Raw genomic sequence first — 23,561 nt, forward strand, 5'->3', positions numbered from 1 at the left:
AACTTTTTGCAACCTTCCTTCATTTTTTCATGCAAATTTTTTCAAGGTTTTGGATTTTTTATGCAACAAACTTTTTACTATAAATATTTGGCACTATATATATAGTGCATATATCTAAGAAGAACACGCTTGATTATTTCACTGTCGTTTAAATTCGAAGTCTTTTCTGCTTCGACGTGCATTCAGGCTTAGACCGCCGAAAATTATATTTGCACTGGGTCAATATTTTCAGCCTATGGATTTTGTTGAAGTCTCCAACATTGAGTTTTGCTACAGTTCCTTGGATACGAAACGATTCGAGTATCTCATGCCATAATAATAATTACAAGGAACTTGTCCACAAATGCAACTTTTTCGTGCTACTTTTGTAAAAATTTAATGCAACTTTTTACTGCAGGTTTGCAAGGATTTGACTGCAACAAAAACTTCCTCCATCGCCTGTCTCACAAACTGTCCCACAAAATTTAGTCATTTTTCGAAATTGATAAATGTGGGTTGCCTCGCTTTTCGGGTGTTGATAAAACATTTTGTCAAAACAAATGTAACTAGGCTAGGATGGTAAATGCAGCGAACAATGTATGTTCAATCTGCTCTGCTACTTTGAAACTGTCCTGTTATGGTAAGCCACTCTGTGCGTTGGTATGAAGACATCTTTTCCTATTCGATTCTTTTGTATCTGCAATCTTTTCTTACGTGAATTGGGTGAATTATAATCTGGAACGACTGGTCGTCCTGGGGTGGATGTACTACGACGTGCGGCACTGGAGAACAGCAAAGAAGAAGAGATTGCACTCACACCGGACTGTGTGTCGGGGCTACAGAAGAAACCCGCGCATGTGCGACAGACCCGTGTCCAGGTTGGCATTGATATGATCTTCGCAAACTTTTCTAAAAGATTTGCCTGCATCTAGGGTTGCATCAAAACAAACGATGTTTTAAAACATCTTTTAAACAGTGTTTGAAACGAAGGACTTTTTAAAAAAAATTGTTCTTTTCAAGTTGTAAAATTATGCCATGATTGAGTAATACTTTCGAAAAACATGTTGTATGAGCCTATACGGACAATTACCACCCGATATAGCTGACGTATATCTATATGGGATGGTTGGAATGGAACTCTCAAAAAAGTCGATACAACAGCAATAGAGCAGATATTTCGTCGAAGGAGCTATATTTACCCTATATTTTCAATTGTCAATGTCACTCCACTATGACGTCACACGTGATTATTCGTGACGTCATGGCGTAAAAAGAAACAATAAAAACAAGTTTGAAACAAGGGCCTTGTTTCAAACATGTATGTTTTAAATCGATTTCTGTTTTAAATACAACCCCACCTGCACCCCCCTTTGCAATTATGTTGATATTTTGCGGCGTGAATTGGGTGAATTATAGCCTGGACTGACTGGTCGTCATGGGATGCATGTACCAAGACGTGTGGCACTGGAGAACAGAAAAGAAGAAGGGTTTGCAGTCAGACCGGATTGTGTGCCGGGGCTCCAGAAGAAACCCGCGCATGTGCAACAGACCCGTGTCCAGGTTGGCATTTGTATGTGATTTCTAAAACAACTTGCCTGCATCACCCTTTGCAATTATGGTAATATTTTGCGCCGCTATAAATATCAAGGAATGCCATTAACTAAGACTATTTTTTGTTGAAATATGGTCAAAGTGCCTTTTTTCTGTGAGTCGTTCTTGGTCAATTTTCGATCGATTCACCATAAGGCCGCAGCGGCCTTGATGAATGGTTGTGATGGTGAGCCTTGGAAATGGAGGATAATTCGATTTAGACTGCACGTACCTCAATCGAAGGCTGTTTTGAATGGTTATAGACTTAATGCCGTTCAAATGACACTGCAATGATGTCTCTGCCATAATTTGATTGACGAATCGAATTTGCTTTATGTACGCGAATTATGGCAATATAAGGCTCATTCTAGTTTTAGACATCCGTAGTTAAACACCACAAATCCCTGAAGCTCAAATGAATGTCAATTGACACGCAACTGGCTCAATGAAATGGAGACGGACTTTCAGCATTCCCGTGGCCACTTACTGGCCACGGATAATTTCGTGGCCGGCCACAGATATTCCGTGGCCGGCCATGAAAAGTGCCATTCCATGGCCGGCCATGGTGATTTTCATGGCCGGCCATGAAATTTCGGTATGGCCGGCCATGAAATTTCCCTGGCCGGCCATGTCAAACTCATTCTCATGGCCGGCCATGACTAAATTTCATGGCCGGCCACAGCCAAATTTCATGGCCGGCTGCAATATATCAAGTTAGTATTGATGATAAGTACTATACGTGACCCAATCGTGGTCAAAATTTGATCATTTATGTACTGTTAGGGGTGTACTTACTGTACGTATGTAGTGTCGATAGCAACAGATGAAAGCGAGAATGTTTTGGTCAGTTTATTAGTAAAATATCAGACAAATTACAATACAATGCAATGAAATTAAGTGAAGAAGTCGCAACGACTTGAAAAAGTCTATCAATCAAATGATCGGCCTATTAAAAAGAGCAGTGCGCGCTAAATGAAATAGAAAACTGCATATCATAAAAGTGATAAGCCTAGGCCTAGACCAAGGTGGGTGTCTGACCTCAAAGACTACTCCATGTCGTTTCTGCATCTTCCTATCTTTTCATTGTATCGCAGTTTTTGTGGTGTTTAGAAATGATGAAATTATATATAAACCGATACTGAACCGATGATGGCAAGGCACCTTTCAGACCTTGTGTCCAAATTTCGACCCCAAAGTCTTTAAACGGTGCTATTTGGCTAAGTATTGATTTCAGTGATTTCAATGATGTGTTCACAGTGGGATAAATCCTATTCATTTCGTCTGACGCTAGTCAGGGGTGATCGTCAACAACTAGTAGATAATGGAAAGAACATTTTATAGAATGTAGATATGAGAAAACCTCTATAAGTTCCAGAAAAACTATGAAATCCACATAACATTCTGTGGCCGGCCACAGAGCAGCTCGCTGTGGCCGGTGCTTCCCCCGATCTGATATCTCTTTCAAACGGTAGGATATGTAGGCTAATTGCAAAAGATTGCATAGTAAATACAGTTAGTTATCTTTTGCAGAGCTGAATAGCTGCGGATTTTAATAATTTGAGGCTGATAATATCCTTCTTTTCCCACAATGATGATGGTGATGGTGATGATGATGAATCTAAGATGTGAGGTTAATATTCATATAGTCGGAAAATGTAAGGTGAAATTCAAAATCTCGTGAATTGTACCAAAAAATTTATGAATCTTACTGTATTTATGAGTACTATAACGGCAATTCACATTCATTCACTGCAAATATGTTCTACTTGTACTTGAGCAGACTTAACTATACTACCATAGCCTTTATAAAGGCTATGATAAAACCTTGAATATGCTTCATCTAGAGACGTGACCGAACGGTATGTGGTCAGTTTACCAGTTGTTTTAATTTTCTTGTTCTCGGCACTAACTCTCGTAAGGTAATGACCGTACCCGAATGAAACAATTATGGAACCAACGAGCCAAGTAGCCTATATGGAGAATCTTGTAGAAATTCCATAAAAGCTATGAGATTCACATAACTTTCTGTGGCCGGCCACAGAACAGCTCGCTGTGGCCGGTGCTTCCCCCATTCTGATATGATATTTTCTGCAATATAGGATGTGCAATGTGCATTTGGATTGTGCAGCAATTCCAGGTAAGTATTATTTACTGGTAATTGTGTGATTAGACATTTTGATAGTCTCACTGATTCATATAACATTGGGTAATTGTGATTTCCTCTTAACAACTACCGCTTTATTTTTCGCAAGGAGCATCCAGTATGACATATAATATGACAAACCAGTTGCTACACCAGCCTAGTTTTCAGGTATTTAGTTTTATAACTGAGCATTTATATCTTGAAAGTCCACGAAAGTTTATGAAGTCGAGGGCCGTGATAAGGTTTAGTGTGATCGAGTTGGTATTGATGCAATTTAACTTCTGTTCCAATGTATTTCAACGTAATGTGTTCTTTCAATTTTTATCAAGACGCTCTTAATCGTCCCAGTGACGAAGGAGCTATTGAGCCACCAGTTAAGTTCTCAGTTATTAAGATACATTTATTGTTGTCATGTTACAGGCATATATGATTTTGATGCAATTATATGTTTCCAGTAGGATTAAAACTTAGCTAGATTCGAAAGCGACATTATTTGGTTGAGCAGCTCAAATACTTCTCCTTTGTAGATATCCAAAATCTGTGGTTATCTGACCATTCCAACAGAATAGAAGCAGTTATAGGGAATATGGCTTTGGATACAAAGACTATACGTCTACTTTCCGGACAGAAATGGCTGGACGATCAGCTTATACGGGCAGTTTTTTAGAGGCATACTAAGATGTCCTTACGATAAAATTTGTTTCATCATTTAGATAATCAATGCTGTGATTATGGCACTTTGCGTGAGGGTGACTACAGTGGTAATGCATGTCCATTAAGGCGAAGGTTAACCTATAGTTATGTTCATTTCAGACAGATGACATAGAGATGTACTTGAATTGCCAGTCCTCCACGTGGAACGTGTCACAAGAAGTTGGTACGTAATTCTTGCACGATACTTGCATCTACCTCGACTTCAGGTAACTGGATAGATAGTTCGATAATAGATCGGTAGATGGATTCATCCGTCACACCAATGAAAAAGGAAATATGATTAATACCCTACAAGGAAGCGACTAGCGGCCTTAAGACTTATTATTGGTGTGTTAATAATCAAATGTATTTTTCGGCAGGCGATTAACCTAAATTCAAAAACGCTCTACTTGTACGACCCCATGGGCAATGAAGATACCGAAGATGCTTGGAACGTAATTGGAAGTGAGTAACTGACTATACTGAGATATTACTTATTGTCGACACCCTGCATATCTCTATGCTCCCAGGGACTTCTGGAACTACCATACAAATACTTCTGCCACTGAGTGGAAAATCGTATCCAGGACTCATATAGTCAACAGAATGACTTGCAATTGCGAGGTCTTGGCATTGAAGGTATCTCAGAATTTCAAAAGACTCTTCTTCTGTAATCGCAATTGCTATTTCCGTTTGCCGAAAACTTTCTGAATGGTGACGAAGAATTCGACGTTTCTGCGTGCACTGAGTGTTGCCGTCAATATCGTCGGGCATTCGGGAACAGGCTTTTAGATTTTACTGGTATATTCGGATAATATTATTAAGTTTGAAATTTCATTTATTCATATATAGTTACTTTTACCACAGAAAAGGACGTATTGCAGAGGAGACGCGCCCGGTAATGCCTCGAAATACATTCTATTGTTTTCTTGATTCGTTAATCTGTGTATCAGACTAATAAAAACAGTTCGTTTGCATAATAATTGATTCCTTGTGTATAATACGTCAGTGCGGTGATAATCCCAGAGAGTTCCACTATAAGCCGTTTTAGCGATGGGTGGGCGTGCGGCTGGCAGTTCGTTCATGATTTCATTTACTCTTCATTATATGAAACTGGTATAGGAAGGAACTTTCTGAAGTAGAGCAGGATGATTTCAAGACAAGTGGACAAGTATACAGGACGGTTTAAGGAATTTCTGTTTGGATGGTAGTACTAGAGGTCGCATCTCACCTGATAGTCAGAGACGATAAAATACATTTCTGCAATGCATGCAGAAAATGGGTAAATATGTGCCGAGCCGTTGAAATTTTAGACCCTTCCCGACGACATAATTTCATAACTGGCGATATTAGTGTAATTATAGTTCACAAACCAAACCGACGCAGTGCAAATAGAGGTGATCTGCTTCAGGTAGTCACAGTGATTGAAAGAGGACAGATTCCATCAATGACCAAAAATCATTAAAGACCTTCTTGGAGGTACCGAACTTCAATACGATATTCAAAAATCATTAACTGGCCACGAACTTGTGGCCGGCCACGATGAATCAATATGGCCGGCCATGAAATACGCTGTGGCCGGCCACGAAATACCGCTTTTCCATGGCCGGCCACGAGATTTTTGTGGCCGGCCACAGATTTTTCTGTGGCCAGTAAGTGGCCACGGAAAAGTGAGACCCCTACTGATGAAATGTCCACTCTGTAATAGGTGCTATGGTGTTCTTGGGATTTGCCAGATATAGAGACAGTACTGCAAGACACTGCCTGGTCTATGGTTCACTATAGGAATTTGTAGACAGTTGTTCCGCATATTTGTCAAAACTGCATGTCCTGTCGGAATATCGGATATTAATGTACGGCATGGTCTGTGGACACGTGACCCGATACCAGGCAACATTTTGAGCGTGTGAATTGGGTTAGTATTACAGTCGTGGTTTTATAAAGATACACGATCAAGTGTGGCATATTCAAATGTCGTTTTTCATTGTGCCTCATGCTTAAAGGTAGGTCAGCCAAACGACATCTCATCTCAATGCCCTGAATCGGCAGACAGGACGTGTCTGATAGGTTTAGTGTTGTCTTGCCGTCAACGACAAGATAACGTAATGGTGGGGCGTAGGGCTTCTTGATCCGAAGATCTTGGGTTCCATCCCCGGCCGGGTCAGACCAAAGACCTGATCAGCAAAACTAGTATTTGTGGCTTCCCCACTTAGTGCTCAGCATTTCTAGGATAGCATGGAGGGCTGGTCCAAAACCGAAAAAGTCTTACAAGACTATATATGCACCCTCCTTGTCCAGCAGTATCGTGCACTCATGGCATGCATATGCAATATGCATAGATCGTGTGTAATGTATAGCATGGGTTGGTTTATTTGCCGTAAAAATATAGAGGGCATGAATATATAACGACATATCCGTGTTCAATAGGCTGGTCGGCGTGCTCCGTGACTTGCGGCGATGGAATTTCAAAGAAGTTGGATCCTGTAACAGGGCTATACTCGACCGTACATTGCAATGGACCAGATTGTGCTATCCGTACGATAATTCAGTATATTTTTCTAATTAGGAGTAAAACGCACGCTGTTGAACATCGGAAATGTCAAATACTATATCCATCAGCCATATTCCAGCGATATTAGAATTTGTACAATATATTTACAATGTGGTACGCAAGACACAATGCGATGCAATAAACACACAGGAAAGCTAACGATCGAATGAATATGGAAGATGTCGTACCATATCATGCATTAGCCCAGAGGCGGCCAACCCGTGGCCCGCGAGAAGGTTTTGAGTGGCCGCAGGGTTCCGGAAATTAGTTATATTATCGATGCACTCCGAGGCTTCATGTCATAATTGTTATTGATTTTGAAGCGCAATATAATGAGTATTAAAATCACCGTTACCTAATCCGGTTCGCTCCTATCGGAAGACTGAAAAAACGTCATCAACATTGACGTGGCCTGCGCAATGGTTCGTAAATCTCACGTGGCCCTCTGGCTGAAAAGGTCGGCCACCCCTGCATTAGCATCTCGATGGCAATGAGAAGTCAGTGGCCGGATATGCCTAGGAGTCGATGACCTTTGTGGGATTCGCAAAAATGTAACATATGGCCAAACGGATGCCTTATCAAATAAATTAGACAAGCTATTCGGGGCACGGAACGTTACGATTACTCGAAACAGTATCTTTGTTTTGTGAATTTACTCACTAAAAGCTTTTCGAATGACTCCCATCAGAAGGGCGATTAAATTCAGTGCTGCCAGACAACAACTGCTTTGTTGAAAGCTGTTTTCTCCATTCTTGCAAAGCTACAGGCAGTTCCAACCAGAAAACGTAGACATTAAGCTATTACGATTTTTGTTAGTACAAGGAATGCTTAGTTCGATACCAGAGTTCTTTGTCGGTTACAATTTTATCAAAATGGAAGTTTTCTAATGTCAAAAGTGTCAATATTCTATATTATTGATATATTATTCCCAATTTTAGGCCACAAAATTACGTGTTTGCTAAAGTGCAAAATAAAATAAATAGCTGCGTCGTGCCCGTCTGGCGAAGAACGTCGATTCAAAGTCCCACACGAATGCTGCAAAAAGACGTCCACGACCGGCAAGTGGTGCGACCGGCCCGCGGCGTCGAGCTATCAATTCGTACGTCGAATCATTGGCGGTGACAATTCCGTGCGGGGCGATTTCCCATGGATGGTGTGTTGCTGTGCTTTGTTATATTTACGCGACTTTTCATTCGATCGCTTTCGACAGGTGTTCTTCTCGGGCGTGGGTGTCTGCGGCGGAGCCATAATATCAAAGAAACATATCCTGACAGCCGCGCATTGTATTAGGTAAGATCTTGTCTACAGCATGGGGTAGACAACTTATGGCCTGCGGCCACACTTGAATATTTTTTAGCAGGGTGGTAATGAATCTAGTGATAGCTGAGCTCACAAACAAATAGCTGAACTCAGAAACAAATATTTAGTGAGTCGATCGGCTCGAGTCATTTTATTGAAATACATAAAATGAATCGACTCTACTTGAGTCAATTCGTGTATTTGTGCGATTGCGCATCACTGCAACAAGTCACAAGACTAGAGTTGGACGGCCAAGTCATACATTTCATCGCAACTAGGAAGAATAGTCAAGATAACACATTAGAGGTATTTCAATTTATAGGTACTGGTATATGAAAAATTTGGCCGGAAACTGTTAAGAGTGAGGCATTGTGAGTGAGTGAGGCATTGTAAATGCGCGAGGCATTCGATATCACTCAAGCACAGCTGTAAAGTGGGTAGAACATAACAAAATCGAAGCTGAAAAGTGAGCTCATCACTTACTTGAACTCAGACTTGAGACAGTATCAAAAATTAGCGGTTCTATATTCAGTCTTTTCGTTGTATTGCAGTTTCATTTGTGGTGTATTGAACTGATGAAAATTGCTAATAAACCGAACTGAGCTACCAAAATTATAGCTAAAATAAATTATTCAAATTGAATTAATTCCACTTAGTCCGACAAGACATTTGGACACTAATATTTTTATAACATCAATAGGCTACTTGCGATTTCGTGGTGTATAGTAGGCTGTTAACAATTCTGATTTGTTCGTGAATTGCGTAATACGAGACTTAATTTGCAACTGAAATTGTGTTTGTAGGCCTATTTATGAATTGGATGTATAAAGGGTATTATTTAAATAGGAAAGAGGGACTGAGGAGAAGTCCTCTGAACTTGAACTTGAACTGAACTGAACGCTGATCAATGATAATCCTACTGATCATCGTATAGGAGGCCAAGACCAGCATTTTCGGGTGGAGGGATTTTGAATTTGGACCCGTTCAATGTGATTCGCAGTATTAGGGTTGCCTTGTCCCAACACAGCCGCAAAAAGCACGTAAAGTAGACTCTCCACATTGATACAAGAGAAATCCATATGTTTTTTTTGTCTATTTGTGGTAAGCAATTTGAAAAATTGCTAGCAGACCGTGGCATGATTTTTAAATAAAGTTTGGAGCCCACTACTCTGCTATGTATTTGTATAGATTTTCAATCTGAGTCTACTGCTGGTCTGCATTCACCTGGCTGCTTTGTGGGAAAGTGAGACATTGTTTTGCAGAACAAACAGCGGTGAGAGGAAAGATCCGGCTATAGTTTACGCAGGAATGGCTGATCTGTACGACACGGCAAATCGAAAACAGCTAAAAGTGGCGAGTTCAATCGCCCACCCACAATATCAGTTTCCGAAAAATGATATAGCGATATTAGAGGTACTGCTTCCAACAGATTTGCTATCGAAAAGATATATATGTACAGTAGGGTTGTTCAGAATTGACCGACTTTCAAAAAGTCCAGGTTTTCAGTCCGATTCGCATGCCTTATACCTTAAAAACATATTCTGGTTACCTTTTTTTGCAACTCGTAACCTGCATCCGTGTGCACATTGAGCTGGAAGAATAGCAGCTGAAAATAGGGGATTCCCCTAAAATCCGAGTGTCACGATGTTACCTAGCCTAGTTAAAGTGACATATAACATGGATTTATGCAGCTGTTGCGGTTTAGAGTGCTACAAAACCCCACTATATAAGGCATTCCTAGTTCAGGATATCATTTCCATGTCCCACACTGCCTTAGAACTGCTCAAAACTACCTAAAACTGATAGCCATTTTGTTGGATCACATATCCTACACCTCTCAAACCTACCCGGCACTGTTCATCAATTTCCTGGATCCCCATGTGCAAGAATACAACTTTAAATGTAACATCCACTCACAGCCACATAATAAACATCACAGGAAACGAAAAAATAAGGCAAAGAAAGAGATCAACTTGGCAAAATATTACATAAATCAGGTGGATGAAATGGCTGATTTCGAGAAATCTGCATATCTGTTCCGGTGATCTTCCACAGCTTGTAGGAGGCTCGCTCGCTGTTTTTTGTCATCCGTTATGAACGCAGCATAGTCGGTATTCAATTTTACCATACGCTCTGCTGCATCATTAACTACTTCAACAGTATTCACAAATTCTTGAGCAGTCACGAAATCCGGATCAGTATGCCATTCCGAAACTGGAAGACTCAACCAATCATGTTCCACATGTATAGCATCAAAGAGAAACCACGATTCTGGCCCAATCAAATCGACCATACTCATTGACTCAGAGACAGAGTTAGAGATCAGACTGAGAGGCATAAGCTACCTCTGCTAAATTTTTCAGGGATTGGCATTTTCAGCAATTTAGCAGCCATCGCTTCCTTCAGTTTGTCAGGAATCTTTGGATTAGCCAAGAACGTGGTAAATACCACCATTTCTTCAGTTAGATACCAATGATGTTTTCGCAATTTCTTGTATGCCACATCAGCAACAGTGAGATCGCATAATGAAAAGCTTTTCATGTCATGAAGGAATTTGAGATCATTCCAAGGTGCGTTACATCCAATACCAGTTTTCAACCAAGCTGGAACATAAAACAAACAATGAATGTATTGATTCGTTCCAACTTTTCAATGGACTCTTCAGAATAGTCCATTTGCTCACTCCACATGAACATTTTTTGTCAGTACAGTACTTGACTCATCCATCTAGCGCTATGAGTAGCACCCGGCTTGCGAAAACGATGATCAACATATTTGTCATCCAAAATCGCCAAGGTGCCTGTTGCACATTCTCTGTAGTCATCTCTTATCAAGACTTCTTTCTGCTTTCCATCATTGGGTTTCATCAGTGGAATTACTTCTTGCTTTGCTTCATCAGCTTTCATCGCCAACCAGCTGCCTTCAATAAACTTCAGCGTTTTATAGCTTCTTGATTTATCAATATGTTTCCACTTCTTCTTGAAGGTATTAAAATCCGTGTTTTCAGGGCCTGTGGTTGTCGATCCAAACAAACACTTCCAAGCCTCTCGAATGACCAGTTCATAAATATGATGGCGACAGGCATTGTAGAAAACTTTCCTGTCAATCAATTCTTCAAGTAACGGAACTAAACCTTTGTTTTTTCCAGTGTTTGAGGATGTTGTGTCCAACACAAGAGCTCTAACAGATTTTGTTAAATTCCAAAGTTCCAGCAGTTCAAATGATGCATCAGCCTGTGCTTTTCCTGTAGCACTTTAATGATGCAGCAGAGCGTATGGTAAAATTGAATACCGACTATGCTGCGTTCATAACGGATGACAAAAAACAGCGAGCGAGCCTCCTACAAGCTGTGGAAGATCACCGGAACAGGTATGCAGATTTCTCGAAATCAACCATTTCATCCACCTGATTTATGTAATATTTTGCCAAGTTGATCTCTTTCTTTGCCTTATTTTTTCGTTTCCTGTGATGTTTATTATGTGGCTGTGAGTGGATGTTACATTTAAAGTTGTATTCTTGCTCATGGGGATCCAGGAAATTGATGGACAGTGCCGGGTAGGTCTGAGGGGTGTAGGATATGTGATCCAACAAAATGACTATCAGTTTTAGGTAGTTTTGAGCAGTTCTAAGGCAGTGTGGGACATGGAAATGATATCCTGAACTAGGAATGCCTTATATAGTGGGGTTTTGTAGCACTCCAAACCGCAACAGCTGCATAAATCCATGTTATATGTCACTTTAACTAGGCTAGGTAAAATCGTGACACTCAGATTTTGGGGGAATCCCCTATTTTCAGCTGCTATTCTTCTAGCTCAATGTGCACACGGATGCAGGGGACGAGTTACAAAAAAAAGTAGCCCGAATATGTTTTTAAGGTATAAGGCATGGGAATCGAACTGAAAACCTGGACTTTTTGAAAGTCGGTCAATTCTGAACAACCCTAATGTACAGATTAAAAAAGAAAAAATATGTATGATTTGTCAACATCGTTTACTCAAAAATTTTGTTTTCCACTATATAGTTTAGACACCCATCAAAAGTTGTTTTATTAATATCAACTTCTAGGACGTTTTTTACACCGGCAAATCAAGATCTTAAGTGCAAATTTACTATTTCATACATAAACCTGTTTCAATTTTCGTAGTGAAATTACTAATTTTCAGCAGCACTGTTATTTTATCGATAATTACCTTGTTTAGAAGACCTTGATTTTGTCCTGTTTACTTGGTGGGTAAATTCCGGGCAGTATACGCCTATTACCTAGTTTAAATCAGGGGTCGCCAACTCAAAACGGGTCGCGGGCCACTTTTCAAATTTCGCAGCGGCCGCGGGCCGCATGAATTCAATATCGGTATAAACTAGGCAACCATCGTTTTGAAACTCTACGTCAGTATAACGCCGTGCTACTTAATTTAGGCAATGGGCGTAGTGACCACAAAAGAAGTAATATTTTATCAAAGGAATACAAATACAACAAAAAATCATTATCATTAATTTCATTTTATTTTGAAGCCTGAGCTGTGCACGATACTGGAAACGCTTTTCAGCGAATAAGGACTCAATATTGGGGCTATCGAGATACGTTACTAGCTGGAAGACCATATCTCCACGTAAAGCTTGATCTTGTGGGGAAGTGAGAACCCTAGGCCAGTGGTTCTCAAACATTTTTAGACACGCCTCCCTTAATGATACTCAAAACATTCGCTCCCCCCTTATCGTCATATCACAAAATGCAACCAGAATGCTAGCAATCCCAACGGATAGTTTGATGGCATTGAAGGTTATGACTGTTGATATACACAAAATACACGGATCATACACCAAATTTAAATTTGATGGAAATCGCGCTGAGCGCGAAAAATTTTCCAGTTGACCGCAGCTCCGCGCCCTCTTCAGATGCCTTCACGCCTCCACAAGAGGGGTGCACCCCCCAGTGAACCACTGCCTTATGCCGTTTTATAGGCGTCTCGATCTTGGCAGTGTTTTGGCCATTGCACGTCAAGGCAGTATGCCCAGCCCATTCATTTCAGCAGATTATTCTTCCTCGATGGAATGCATATGCCCACTCCAAAGCCGTTTCAGCTAGTGACGAATAGTGATATTGGGCACAAGAGAATAGCTTATTTCGAAACAACAACAACAACAACAATACTTGAAACTGCATTTCAAAATGGTATTCTCAGCTTTCTTCTGAAATCTCAAATCACGTCGCGGGCCGCAAAATATGACCTCGCGGGCCGCGTGTTGGTGACCCCTGGTTCAAATTGAACTATCTGTAGTTACTATAGAGCAGAGGTCTCAAACACGCGGCCCGCGAGACAATTTTGTGCGGCCCGCGACGGCATTTGGGATTTCGAAGTATTCGACAATATTTAACTCCATTTTTTTAAATTTGAGAACTTAAAACTCGCTCTAAAACTACTCTAGAATCCCGAAACTACTCATCAAACTTCACTAATACATTGCTTTCAAAAGATACTTATTACGTGACATTACTTGTTTATGATCGTAAAACATGACCCGTTGATCATTCGTGACTGAAAATTGTTATTTGGACTAGGGCGCGACCTTCTGTAGAAGTACTCGTACTCGTACTCGTCGCGTCAAGCTTTACAATCAGAGAAGGACTTGTGTGACTTATGGTACAACCACGCACGCAACAAACCATGGTGTTCTATATGGTGTCGACACAAGCAAATCTCACGGCTCAGTGAAATTGGTGTACGTCACACTTTCCATTTGGTCAAAGGTAATTTATCGGTAACTTTTACCGGCTTGCCGAGCATGAAATTTGATAAAACGGGTATCAATCGAAAGCTACCGCCATGGCCGTAACAGCACTTCGTCAGTCCCCCTCCAAAACGTTGGTCTTGGGCCCCTCACATGAAGATGAACCGAACCTCTGGGGGGCTTCGCACCCCAGACCCCCCTCATGCTATCCGCTGTTTACCGTGATACTTGTCATCTAGATTGGGCGCTTTTCACTGGACCAGCTTTTCTCGGCTAGACGCGCCAAGCCCGAAAAATTTCTATAATTCATGATTGAATCGGTCAATATGATCGGGAATTGCACATATATCGCTATCAATTTTTATCCTCTCACTGCTCACGTAATCAGGTGAGGTGTGTTTGAAAAGGTAGGCCAGGTAGAGTTGGGTGAGGTGTCTTGGAAACTGTAGGACCCTTTGATATGCCTCCGTAACATGACGTTATTTAGTGACCTCCTGTCCAAATATATAGAATCGCCGAAACGTAGGCTACTAAAGTAAATGACGCACACGATTTCAAATTGGTATTTCTTTACTGGCATATAATTTTTCCCTGCTGGATGGTATTTGTCTTGTGAGGTTCAGATTGCCAAGACAGGAATATTCGGCGCCAGTCATTTAGGTGCCTATGGACAATTAAACCTATTTGTATTTTGTATATATAACGAAGTTATCGGACAACATAAGGGCGGTCATTTTCGGCCAAGGTTTTGTCGCTGCCGATCGTCGTGGCCCAGTTCTTGGAGTCACATGTTACATGGCCTAAAACTTTATATGTTTTGGTAAATCGTGGCGAGGTAATGGCCAATGCCGACATGCCCATTTCTATAAATCTTGCGTATTTTTTCTTGGGGAAAGAGTACTCAAACATCAAAACAATTGGCAACTTGAAGTTGCGCCGAGCGCGAAAAACTTTTGAAAAAGTGGCATGAGTTTTCAAAAAATACTCTACAATTTAGGCTAATTCACGAAATCATTTTGGGCCCCCTTCGAGCATGCCCCCCCCCCAATTGGGGGTTTTGGGGTGCGGCAGTTACGGTCCTGGCTACCGCGGTACTGATTGCGAAAATATAAATCTATTCTGCTCGTGGTCCTGGAGCTCCCCAATGACGTCTGGGAACTGGTGGGGAGCACCGCAAGCTGCAAGCGTATTGTCCCTTGTTGCACAGGCGATTGAGCATTCACATTCTTACTCTCGTGCGCATTTAGTCCTGAGCTGCTCAGACGGCATGGTTGCGTCACAATACCAAACTCACTTACAATGCAACATTCGAGGCTTATTTTGGGCAGTTCCATGGCCACGGACAGAATAAAATTTATATTTTCGCAATCAGTACCGTGATAGCTTTCTATTGATACCGGTTTTATCAAATTTAATGCTGGTATAAAATTGCCATCAAATTGCCTTTGACCAAACGGATAGTGTGACGTAGACGAATTTCAATTAGCCGTGAGATTTGCTTGTGTCCACACCATATAGGACACCATGAACAAACTATCAAACTGGTATGAGAAATGGTAAAATATCAAAAAGTTGCAGCTTGCGTTGCGTAGCTTATTTAGATATCTAAGCAGGTAGGTATGGTAACCGCCATTAGTATTATGTTACCCCTTATATGTATGGTTGGATACATCCTGTGTCATCTTCATATATGTCTTATCGCCAATTTAATGTGGCGAGTATTAACTAGTCGTAGCCTACGCTTCACAGCTGTAACACCAATATGGATTCTTCGGCGATTGCACAATGCACATTTCTATTGCTATGGCACAGTATCCATTATGTTCAAGTTGTTAATGACCTGTTCCAAAATTCGAAGGTAAAATCAAACGCTGATTCTATTTGACTTAACGGTAATGACATGATCAATTTAGCCTAGTTATCAGGATTAGGCCTATGCTCAAAACCCGGAAATAAGGCCTACTTTGAAATAATTTAATTCCCCTATTATTGGTGTTGCGGTCCGCGGCACCGTCAAAAAATAGGAATTGGCCCGCGAGCGCATTTGAGTTTGAGACCTCTGCTATAGAGTGATAGGCATTGGCAAAGACACACTTCGATGGCTGTAAAGTTTACTTGCAATGTACACGGTTCTTTTCGTAACGAATCCATCATAAGCAAACGACTTTCTCTTTTTGACATCCAGCTTGAAGCAGAGATTCAATACAACCTGTACATGCGTCCGATTTGTTTGCCGCATGGTGAAAAACCGTCTTACGATACAACGTGCATTGCGATGGGCTGGGGAATCAGTGAGTATCCAGGACAACTCGCTGAATAAGATAAATTGGCTAGAGATAGAATCGGGTAGATTTCCCGAAGAGCTATGGAGTAGTTATGTACAGTACAGTCTATAGTAGACTACCTCTTCTTCTCCCCTGTGGTCTTTTAGGCAACACTACTCAATTTGTACACTTAGTATTTCGTAACGAAGAGCAGATATGTTATATGCTTGTGCCACTTTCATGAGTGAAAGTGTGTATATGCAATTTAGCCCAGGGTTGTAATGACTTGAGTAATGACTCGACTTGAATCTGACTCGAATCGCGATTTTTGATGACTCGATTTGATACGAGTCATTATTTCAACTGCACAAAATGAGTCAACTTGACTCGAGTTCATTTTTTTTACGTAAGTCGTTGTGCATGACTAAAACCAAGCCATATGACTCGACACTAGTACGGTCAAGACGGACATTTCATTGTAAGTTTGAAGCAGGGTTGTAACCAGGTCACATGGCTCCGAGTCACAAGTCAATCTCACTTTTTTGACTGGAGTCAAGTCGAGTCATTTTCACTTCACCACCGAGTCAAGTCCGAATCCAAGTCATCGAGCGGAGGTTCGACTCCGAATCATGGTATTATGACTCGAGTCCGAGTCCAAGTCATTGTGTTGACTGCTCAGTTTCCAGTAAAAGTCTTGGTAAACCAACTTTTTATAACTCTGTTTGGTGATGTCGAATACTTCGCATTTATAATATAGTAATTTCCCTCAATGTAAGCAGTTTCTGGTCTCATTTTCAAGTACCAGTACCAATAGACGAAATCCCAATAGTGTGGTTACTTAACTCCTCTTCGAAATTACAATGAAATGTCGGTCTTGGCCGCTTGAGTGCCGAGTCATATGACTTGGTTCGAGTCATGCGCAATGACTCGAGTCGAAGTCGAGTCAATACACGGAATGACTCGAGTCGAGTCGTTTCCGCATTTTGAGAAAGTGACTCGAGGCAAGTCGAGTTATGAGAAAATCGTGGCTCGAGTCATTACAACCCTGGTTTGAAGAATAGTAAAATTGCCATTCATCATGTAACAAAAATTTAGTTTAGCCGATATTTTGACATTCCCGATACCATATTTCTTAGTAAAACATGTTTCTGGCATTTATTTGCCTCAAGTGTCGTTTAAAAATGTCATTTAAGCTTTATAAGCTGCCCGCACCAAGTTTGTCAAGCTCCCTCATTGAAATTCCTATTAACTGTGACGTCACATTGACCAATCATTCAATTCATGGTAGTTGGTTGTTAGCAACAATCATCTTCTAAGTCTCAGTTAGTCAGTATTGGCTACAGTAAGCAAGCTCAAATTCCTTTTCGTTTTGTTCTGATTGTGGATCTGATTGCAGATCTTGTAAGTATAATCTCATCATTAATGTCAACCTCAAAAATGTAATTTGCATGCAGGACGATTTTGATATATCTGTGGTCTGTATATCAATTTGAAACAAGTTCAGCACAAAATATAGATAGAAGTAAGGTTTATATGCTTATTAACTTTACTTTGGCATGAAGAGTGGGGACAATGAAAAACAGTGGGCATTTCACGTAATCTGCGAAACATGCGGATGAAATATGGACCGATGTCTAAAGGGAGATCGGCATTCAATGCCATTTGTTATTAAAGAAGCTGAAGAGAACTTCGAACCCTTATAGAAGACTGTTATTCCTGTATGGGTGACATTCCAAGTTTCAGAATAACTAAAAAATGACTTGACCTTGCATATCCTTCTATGCCGTCTACTCTTAAGCACCAGTTCCGTATTGCAGTAAGTTTTCACTGCCAAAACTATCAGGCAAAAAAGCTCCAGAAGACTCGACAGGTCTTAAAAATACAGAAAATGACTCCGATAATGACTTCAACATCTGCCTTATAGATATAAATCTGAAACCGCGCGGAGTTGATGATTTCGTCGGGAATCACTAAATTAAATGCGAAAATTCTGACTCCAAGGTTGAAAGTAACGTTGTCCTTCGTCAAGAAAAGGGCATGAACGATTTTCACGGTATTCCGTAATACCAGCAGAATTCTGAGTTTATAGACCCAAATCATGCAAAAATAAAACCATTTCGGAAAATTTTGGAAGTGTTTCCATCTTATTATATTCTATGGTAGCCACTATTTGTGCATATTCTTTCTTTTTGTATGCGGATTTGTAAGTCCAATAAGGAATTATGCGTATTTTTACAGGGCAATTTTGAGTCAAACGAGAAATTGAAAAATGTGACATTTCTCAAAGACTAGGGACACTTCAAAAGAGTTTTTTGTATTTTAGTGATTCGTTTAAAATAGCAAAACACAATACATAAAAGTTTTTACTCAACTAAAATTTTTGCATGGTACATACTAGGGACGGTGTGAACGTGAGGTTCACGTTCGCGTTCTGAGTGTGAACCTCGGAAATTTAGAGGTTCACGTTCACAAACGAACCTTGGTAGGTTCTGCACTGTGAACCTTTTTCATACATTACATTTTTCACGTCATTATATCATCTTTGGTTGAAATTTATCGCATTTCAACTGCGGGCCACACTGTGCACGGGGCTGGCAGCATACAAATCAACACTAAACGAGCATATGCACCTTGACAAACTCAAAAATTTTACCTGCTTTGTTACAAATGTTTACTCGAAATATCCAGCTTTCTGTTTTTGAATATTTAGTGACTCTCTGCTGTGAGCTTGACCCGCAGTCGCACAACCTCAAGAGCGAAATACGCTACATGTACGTAGTCAGCGAATGATGCCTATTCAACCCATCAATGAAATTGATATCGTTGTCTGATGTAAACAATCGTACGGGGTCCATCTCGATTTCATATGTTTATTGTATCACAAAAACCAAATCCGTGCGATTGGGGTGTTGGCTACTGCTGTATAACTGACGCCGAATACATTGTTCGGTCTGGCCTAGACCGTTAAGACGTAAGCTTATATTCCCTTGCAAGTCCTCGTCGAAATTGTTGACAGCCTATTGATTTTATGGGATTAATATATCATTTGATTGCTCCAATTGATACATTTGTCGACGTTTAGAAAGTCAGTATGTGCTTCAGCATCGTGGCATTATGTGGCCCGAGTCGTCACCAGGTATCGTGACTACATTCATATATAACACTACAGTGAAATGTAGGGTTGGAATTAGCAATATGACGTCACGTGACGTCATGAGGTTCACGTTCGCGTTCACACAGAACCTTTCAAAAAGGTTCGCGTTCACACGAACCTGAACCTTTCATGGGTTCACACCATCCCTAGTACTTACATGGTATTATTTTTTGTCTATAATAAGAGAAGATTTCTCATTTCGCAGACGCAAATCACGCAAACAAAACCACTTCTGACGAGTTTTGAACTGTTGATTTGTTACTTGATGCATGAATAAGCTATATCTGTTCATATTAGCCTTTTTACTAGCGTTTTCTTTCCTCCAATAAATAATTATAGTGATTATTACGGAGCAATTATGAGTAAAATCAAAAATTGGAGAAATTGACATTTCTTCAAAATTTAGGACACTTCAGGAAAAATTTTGGTATTTTTGTAATTAGATTGGAATACTAAAACACAATACATATAAATTTTAGTTAACTGAAACTTTCGAAACATTTTGTTAGATGGTGTGGTATTTCTTCTATCGGTCCTGCTACTTGGAAAATAGGGCCAAAACTGTTAAGACCGAAAAAAATGATTATTTTATGAATGCGAGCCATTCCAGATCACTCGAGCAGAGTTGCAAAATTTGGGTTAGACCAGATTGAACTGAAAACTGAACAGTGAACATATTGACTTGGACTAGGTCTTGAGTCAAAACACTACGAATCGGACTGGGCTCTCTATTAGCTGACTTGGACTCGGACTTGACTCGGGGGTGACTTGAAAATGGCTCAAATTGTCTCGACGCAAAACTATAAAAGTGAGATTGGTTTGTGACTTGGTTACGACCCTGGTATAGCCGCTTTGTCACGTCAACTGAATATACTTTGGTAAATTGCTCCTGTTTGTATTGTAGCTAAACAATTGCGAAATAAGCCACTACTGCAAGTACCAGTATACGACACTTCGGCCACGATCGGCCGTATTGCAGCATACGAAACATGTAGTACAAATCTACTTACGGTAGTGGGAATGATAAATCTGATATATCTAAGTGGTGATCGACTCACATCATTGTCCCAAAGTGAAATGAAAGAGGTGTGGTCGAAAAAATACCAAACCATTTTCAATGTCTTCTAGAACCGGCATTATTTTCTTTGGGGTCGCAAAAAAGGTATATCTTTGAAATTTCCATTCATATGAACACGTCATAATGAGAGATACCCCACTCGACTAGAAGGCTAATATACAATTTAGGATCGAATTATACGGTTACTCGATTTTGTACGGGTCCAGTTATGAGCTCATGCCCCTCATGCCCCCCCCCTAATGAGGTTTAGAATGGATTTCCAGCTATTTGCGCATCTTACACTGGCGATTTGGCAACTCGGCTTTGAATTTACCCGAAAATTCTTATGTAAGCTACGCTCTACATGCGGTTTGATGTTCGAAGCTCGATCCGTTAGTCACTAACACGATTTCGTTCTCTCTCGCGTAGGTGTCAACGGCGTTAATGCGGTCACTAACGTTCTTCAAAATGTCGACATCAAGGTATTGGACCCAGACGTATGCATACACGGATATCTCAACTCCCAATCGAAAAGTAGTCGAGATCTTGGTGCGATTTTGCAAACGAGGCCGGCGATGTTGTGTGCGGGAGATTTGAAGAATGAGAAGGACAGCTGTACGGTGAGTTGTATACAAGTTTGAATGCATCCCAAACGTACTTGATAGCGCAGGGGTGTTAGGATATATGGCTCGTGAAGGGTTAAAATTTAGACTGCGGTCTTGCTCAGGTAACTAGTTTGAAAAAGTAGACGTATTTGATTGAAGTTGGTCACTTTCAAGATTGCAGAATGGATTTTCACGACTATCGCAAAACAACTAATAGCACTGCAAATTGGTTCCATTTACAAATGTTAGATTTAGTAATAACATGGCGATTTCACTCGTAAACGCTCAGGAAACCTCCCTAAACTAATTCCTACAAAATATGATCAGAAATGAGGGCGGACTTGAATTACATACATTTCCATCAACAGGGTGACAGTGGCTCACCGCTTGCCTGTCAGAGATGTGACTCTTGCGGGTGGTTTGTTGCGGGCGTGGTTTCTTTCGGTCCGACGCCGTGCGCCATCAAGGGAGTCCCGGGAGTTTATACGGACGTTGTCGGTTACGAAGATTGGATTTATGCGACCACAGGGGTGACAAAAGAGACTCGAGGCTGTTAGCGGGTGTTGCACTACTCAATTGTTGATCGCCAAAATATAAAATCGCTATTCTCCGCAATTTTTATTATTTGCGATAGAAGTGGTAAAATAAACATTTGGAAAATATTTTGTTATTGATTCGTCGTCAGTAGTATATAGGATCGGTCGTGACCTGGCTGGGGTTCTTATGGGCGGGGTGGCATGTGGCTGGGAAACCAGGGGTGGCATGCGGCTATTTCGTCTTATGGCGGGGGTGGCATGCGGCTATTGTGTCTTATGGCGGGGGTGGTATGTGGCTCTTATGTATTATGGGTGGGGTCGCAAGCGGCTGAGAAACCCGGGGTGGCATGCGGCTATTGTGTCTTATGGCGGGGGTGACAAGCGGCTATTGTGTCTTATGGCCCCTCTCGACCGGTAACCCTTTTCGATATAGGGCCCGCTCGCACATCGTATTGAAAACTCGTGTTGGCACATCGTACTTTTAGACCCCCCTATCGCTCGCACATCGTAATGTGTTCTTATGGGGGCGCTCGCACATCGTACTTTCAAGTATAGGCTGCGGCGGTGACTCGTATTGAAAACTCGTGTTGGCATATCGTACTTTCGGGTGTAGGCATCTCTCGCACATCGTACTTTCGCATGTCGTACTTTCGCGTATAGGCTGTGTTGGTGATTCGCTATGTGTTCTTATGGTTGCGTCGGCATATCGTACTTTCGGGTAAAGGCATCTCTCGCACGTCGTACTTTCGCATGTCGTGCTTTCGCGTATAGGCTGTGTTGGTGATTCACCATGTGTTCTTATGGGCGCGGTCGTGATTCGTACTTTCAGGCATCTCTCGTGCGGTGTTGAATATGTACGAGTCACCAACAATAACCGCACAAACGGAAACGCGGCTTGCAAGAGGATTTACGCAGTGCGTGCGACAGACGGCGATTCGAATATCAACAATAGTCGCGTTCGCAAACTAACACTTCAAAAAGATGTGAAATATTTGTAAAATCCTACGATCGCTCACAAGATACCACTTCCGGCATATCGATCTATCACTCAATACACAACCGAAGTTGAATTGTAATTGAATGCGTAAATTTATCACCTCGACATCAAAATTCGAAAACAACAACTTGATGCTTTATGTTCTCACTCTAATTTCATGATAAGTGTAATAAGTGCCGAATAACAAATACATCACCGCGAGACTTGAATACCAACAAATTGTCACTTATTTCTATTCTAGCCGTAATCCTTTGTGAAGTTAACGCTTATTCAAAAACGTGTGAAATATTTGCAAAACCCCGCGATCACTGACAAGATAATGTCTCGGACATAACCATCTTTCACGACTTGGTGTCATAACCATACCGATCGCTCACGCGGTGAAATTTTAGTAATCAGTTTGTCACAGAACTTGATTTCGCTGGTAAGATTTAACAAGTAACGAATAACAGACCGCCAGTGTCGGTAACTTGAATAGCGACAAATTGTCACTTATTTCCGCTCTAACCCTAATCCTTTGTGAAATGAACGCTTATTCAAAAGGGTGTGATATAATTTTAAAATCCAACGACCACTCACCGGATAATGCTTCAGACATATAGCAATCCCTCATACCCGCTCACAAGGTAATATTTCGGTAATAAGTTTGTCACAGAGCCGTTGCAGACGGTGATTCGAAAGCCAACAATTTGTCACTCACCCGCGATCGCTATATGTTTCACGCCTCGCGAATAGTGGCTGACTTTAGTTGCGTGATAAGATCCATGAAAATATTCAATCAATGTGTTAGTTTGTCAACTTGAAATGTAACTCACTACACAAATCAAGTCGATTCGTATCTGAATGTTTTAAATCGGTACAACTCTAATCCTTTGACAAATCCCTTAACGCGTTTTCTTACCCAACCAAAGCAAAAAGTATCCTTATGAAAAGTAGACAAGACTACGCGAGTAATCACCACAA

General features: G+C 40.9%; 2 protein-coding genes across 2 annotated transcripts in view; both read left to right on the forward strand.

Annotated features, from left to right (window-relative positions):
• LOC145451719 (uncharacterized) overlaps window positions 1–23,561 on the forward strand; it is a 190,919-nt gene that overhangs the window by 12,704 nt on the left and 154,654 nt on the right. The window lies entirely within an intron of this gene.
• Window positions 733–21,727, forward strand: LOC145451727 (serine protease 48-like). The gene is made up of 9 exons (XM_080329972.1): window positions 733–857; window positions 1,396–1,539; window positions 6,833–6,940; window positions 7,940–8,109; window positions 8,167–8,246; window positions 9,518–9,668; window positions 16,171–16,276; window positions 20,890–21,080; window positions 21,434–21,727. Exons 4-9 carry the CDS (start codon window positions 8,107–8,109, stop codon window positions 21,620–21,622), a joined length of 720 nt encoding a protein of 239 aa, XP_080186098.1. The 5' UTR covers window positions 733–857; window positions 1,396–1,539; window positions 6,833–6,940; window positions 7,940–8,106; the 3' UTR covers window positions 21,623–21,727.

The sequence above is a fragment of the Botryllus schlosseri genome, chromosome 12, assembly GCF_051294905.1.
Source record: "Botryllus schlosseri isolate E-star chromosome 12, Bs_hap1, whole genome shotgun sequence".
NCBI classification, from domain to species: Eukaryota; Metazoa; Chordata; class Ascidiacea; order Stolidobranchia; family Styelidae; genus Botryllus; species Botryllus schlosseri.

Bases quoted from the DNA above. Each gene is read 5' to 3' on its own strand.
- LOC145451727 (XM_080329972.1), top strand. The intron at 9,669-16,170 runs GTACTGCTTCCA...TTTGACATCCAG, and splicing joins ATGATATAGCGATATTAGAG to CTTGAAGCAGAGATTCAATA. The intron at 21,081-21,433 runs GTGAGTTGTATA...TTCCATCAACAG, and splicing joins ATGAGAAGGACAGCTGTACG to GGTGACAGTGGCTCACCGCT.